The sequence below is a fragment of the Centruroides sculpturatus genome, unplaced genomic scaffold (genome assembly GCF_000671375.1).
Source record: "Centruroides sculpturatus isolate CEXI.00-Female unplaced genomic scaffold, Cexi_2.0 scaffold3523, whole genome shotgun sequence".
Classification (NCBI taxonomy): Eukaryota; Metazoa; Arthropoda; class Arachnida; order Scorpiones; family Buthidae; genus Centruroides; species Centruroides sculpturatus.
Genome location: NW_019387613.1, coordinates 2,364 through 6,776, shown reverse-complemented (window position 1 = coordinate 6,776; position 4,413 = coordinate 2,364). Strand labels below are relative to the sequence as shown.

At 25.0% G+C, this 4,413-nt stretch overlaps 2 protein-coding genes across 2 annotated transcripts; both read right to left on the bottom strand.

Annotated features, from left to right (window-relative positions):
- Positions 1–1,693: 1,693 nt before the first annotated feature.
- Positions 1,694–2,383, bottom strand: LOC111616531 (neurexin-1-like). The gene has a single exon (XM_023357937.1). It carries the CDS (start codon positions 2,297–2,299, stop codon positions 1,709–1,711), a length of 591 nt encoding a protein of 196 aa, XP_023213705.1. The 5' UTR covers positions 2,300–2,383; the 3' UTR covers positions 1,694–1,708.
- Positions 2,384–3,551: 1,168 nt separating this feature from the next.
- On the bottom strand, positions 3,552–4,191 carry LOC111616532 (neurexin-1-like). The gene has a single exon (XM_023357938.1). It carries the CDS (start codon positions 4,155–4,157, stop codon positions 3,567–3,569), a length of 591 nt encoding a protein of 196 aa, XP_023213706.1. The 5' UTR covers positions 4,158–4,191; the 3' UTR covers positions 3,552–3,566.
- Positions 4,192–4,413: the final 222 nt, after the last annotated feature.

The window sequence follows — 4,413 nt, the reverse complement described above, 5'->3', positions numbered from 1 at the left end:
TTCAGAAAATCACCTCTAGCTTCAGATAATTTCATGTAAACTGTGCATTTAAGAAGTTTATTGAAAACTACATGTATGTGTTTGCTATCCATATTTTTACCAGTATATATCTAAATATGATTATTTAAATTTATAAAACAATTAGAAATTTGAAGAATATATAAATATGCTAGGAAAATATACTAAACTACTATCAAGAAAAAATGTATATTTAATCTATGAAAAAGTTTCAGTTTTTAAGAATGTCAGTCAGTTTTTTTTAATTTATATTATTTAATTGATTTATAAAACAGATAATATTATCTGTTTTATAAACTCAGTGAAAATATTATCATACAATGATATCATATAATAATATCATACAATGATTTCATATAATAATATCAATACAATAATATCATACAATGATTTCCAAGAGTATTAAAAATATTTTTTCAAATTAAATATAAAACTAGTTTCTTTAAGAAAGTGGAAAAATTATTTAATCATAAAAATAATTTTATATATCAGATATAAAGTTTCATTGAGTGAATTCAAAATCTGTACAACATTTTTGATATTTTCTTGATTTCAAAATTCTACCTGTGGTATTTTAACTTATATGAATGCATGTCTCTTTAATCCGAATGACTATTAAGTTCAGTAGACTATCATTACAGCTTTCAGGTTAGACACTTATTTTACTGTTTTCTCATATGCATTTCAGGCTTATATAAATGCTGAGCCCCTCTTCAGTACAATATTAAAATTGTCACACTTATATGATACATATGGTTCTGTCTTCTAAAACCACGGTATATAACAGGTAACATTGGAAAGAGTTTTCAATACAGCACTGAAGAGGGGCTTAGCATTTATATAAGCCTGAAATGCATATGAGAAAACAATAAAAGAAGTGTCTAACCTGAAAGTTGTAATGATAGTCTACCGAACTTAATAGTCATTTGGATTAAAGAGACATGCATTCATAGAACGTAATAACAACTACCATAAGTGATATTTAGAAGTATTTTAACTTATTTTATTATTTTAATTAAAATGCCATTTATTTGAGCGGCTGAGTGGAAAACGGCATCTTCAATCTATCTTCCAAGAAACTTTCATGATTCAATTACATGTCCTACAAGTTGTATAATACATCCATATTAATAAAGCACTGCACATTAAAATGCTGATGAATTGAAAATCTTTCTTTTTCTGAAACACAAATCTTTCTTTTTCTTGAAAAATTCCTAATGTGGGATATGCTGTTTTTCCACTCAACCCTCAATTTATGTAATGAAATTAAAATTATAGAAAATACACTTTAAAAAAATTACTTTATTGGAGCTAATAAAGCAAAGTTTATGAGTTTTCGAAACTGGCGTTTTGTTCATTATTTAGATTTAAAACAATAATTTATTCAAAAGTAGTTTGTATTTTACAAAGTTTTTATAGAGCAATTTTTATCATAATATATATCCCTTGTTCAGAAATATGAAGAGATGTTTATTGGGAACAAAATAATTTATTTTGCTGAATACTTTATAAATAATTAAATAAAATAACATTACTACTTTATAATAATTTTTCTTTTTTAAAATAAACTGTTTTACAATTTATATTAGTTATTTCTTAAACTTTTTTCTTTGTAAATTAATTTTTCTTTAAGATGTTATCATTATAAAAATGTTTATTAGTAATAATAGTAAAATATTTTTATTTTTAATTAAAATAAATTTTTACCTGCACATCCTTTTGAAACTAAGGTGCTTGGAATTATTGCATCATGTATAAGATCAATTGTCTCTCCCATCATATCGACAGATGCAAGACAACCTTCAAATCCATACCGAGAGCGAACTGGTTGAGGAAGTGTACTGTACATTGTTCTTCTAACACCACCAACATACAATAAATCATCTAAATCTAAATGAATATTAGATCCTGAGCTAGTAAGTGTTGTAATAACATCATCAACCATCATTGTATGTTGATTTGGTAAAAGTCTACTAATTGTAACAGAATGCCAAGCATTATCATTAAGTGTGTTTCTAGTGTTAGATTTCATTTTACGAGGTCCATCACCCATATTAAAAATACAGTAGAGATGGCCATTGACCAATTCAACTGCTATGAAATCTTGTCCTTTACCTTTATTATATAATATCAAACCATTTGATTCTGAAGTTTTAAATTGGAAGTATAAATTCATGATAAAATAGGCTTTCAATTGAGGTAATCCAATAAAAGTGAATTTAGATTTAAAAGTCACTGGATGATGCACAATTTGTTCTTTATCTCCAAATTTTGTTGTCATCTGAAAATATATTCAAGTAGACTATGAATACCATATTATTATTATTATTATTATTATTATTATGTTCATTTTATAATCTAATTTTCTAGACATCTACCACATGCTTATGCCAGACCTACATTGTATGAATGTCATCAAAGAATTTTATGTAAGAACATTAAATAAAATTATTTTCATATCTTTCTGTCAATTCAAATAAAATGTAGCTTTTTAGAGATTGAATATTTCATGATATTAAGTCATGTTATATAGTACATATCATCATACATATATATTTACATAGCAAGACCAATTTATGCAAACAGCATCTTAATTGTTATCACATCTATCTATGATTGTATAATGTTAATCAATATTATTTAATTATATTTATCAGAAATATATCAAAAGTCCAGCACTAAATATTTATTATAATCAATTTCCATACAGGAAGTATTGAAATGCATATTTTTATGATTCAATGATTACCCGTCCATTATTCTTCAAGTACAATTTTTGTAATATTTATTGTTTTGTTTTAATTTATATTCCTGTAGCTGTAAAAAGTGTTGTAATATTTTTCCAATGTTAGTCTTTAATAATTATATCTACTTATCTGTTTTTATCTTTCTTTATTTTCAATAGCATGTAAAACTTTTTAACTTTTCTAAAACTAATTAAATAAATTTTTCTGTATTAATCCATCAATTCATTTCATGCTTCTTACCATATTACAGATCATCTTTAATTTCTGAATTAAAATTGTAAATTTTTAGGTTTAATAAATCACCAAAATAATTTCACAAAAAAAAATAGTTTTCAGTAATTCATCCAAAACTGTTTTTCTGCAGTTTACATGTTTATTATCTTAATGCTTTCAGATTCATACAACCCATCTTCAAGGAGATTAACAATCAAAATAAAATAAAATATCATACATTAAAAATCAGATGTTAAGAATATCAGTCAGAAAATAACAATATATTGGTTTGACATTTTTTGATCTTCTATCAAAAAGTGTGGCTTTTTAAATTTTTACTGTTTATGTCCTTGAAGATGGGAATTAACAAGCAGGGGCAGATCTATTGAGAGCTACAATGGCTTAGTCTCTATCCATTGACACAAAAAAAAAATTAAAATTTATTTGTTCAAACTTNTAAAATAAAATGTTTTACAATTTATATTAGTTATTTCTTAAACTTTTTTCTTTGTAAATTAATTTTTCTTTAAGATGTTATCATTATAAAAATGTTTATTAGTAATAATAGTAAAATATTTTTATTTTTAATTAAAATAAATTTTTACCTGCACATCCTTTTGAAACTAAGGTGCTTGGAATTATTGCATCATGTATAAGATCAATTGTCTCTCCCATCATATCGACAGATGCAAGACAACCTTCAAATCCATACCGAGAGCGAACTGGTTGAGGAAGTGTACTGTACATTGTTCTTCTAACACCACCAACATACAATAAATCATCTAAATCTAAATGAATATTAGATCCTGAGCTAGTAAGTGTTGTAATAACATCATCAACCATCATTGTATGTTGATTTGGTAAAAGTCTACTAATTGTAACAGAATGCCAAGCATTATCATTAAGTGTGTTTCTAGTGTTAGATTTCATTTTACGAGGTCCATCACCCATATTAAAAATACAGTAGAGATGGCCATTGACCAATTCAACTGCTATGAAATCTTGTCCTTTACCTTTATTATATAATATCAAACCATTTGATTCTGAAGTTTTAAATTGGAAGTATAAATTCATGATAAAATAGGCTTTCAATTGAGGTAATCCAATAAAAGTGAATTTAGATTTAAAAGTCACTGGATGATGCACAATTTGTTCTTTATCTCCAAATTTTGTTGTCATCTGAAAATATATTCAAGTAGACTATGAATACCATATTATTATTATTATTATTATTATTATTATTATGTTCATTTTATAATCTAATTTTCTAGACATCTACCACATGCTTATGCCAGACCTACATTGTATGAATGTCATCAAAGAATTTTATGTAAGAACATTAAATAAAATTATTTTCATATCTTTCTGTCAATTCAAATAAAATGTAGCTTTTTAGAGATTGAATATTTCATGATATTAAGTCATGTTATATAGT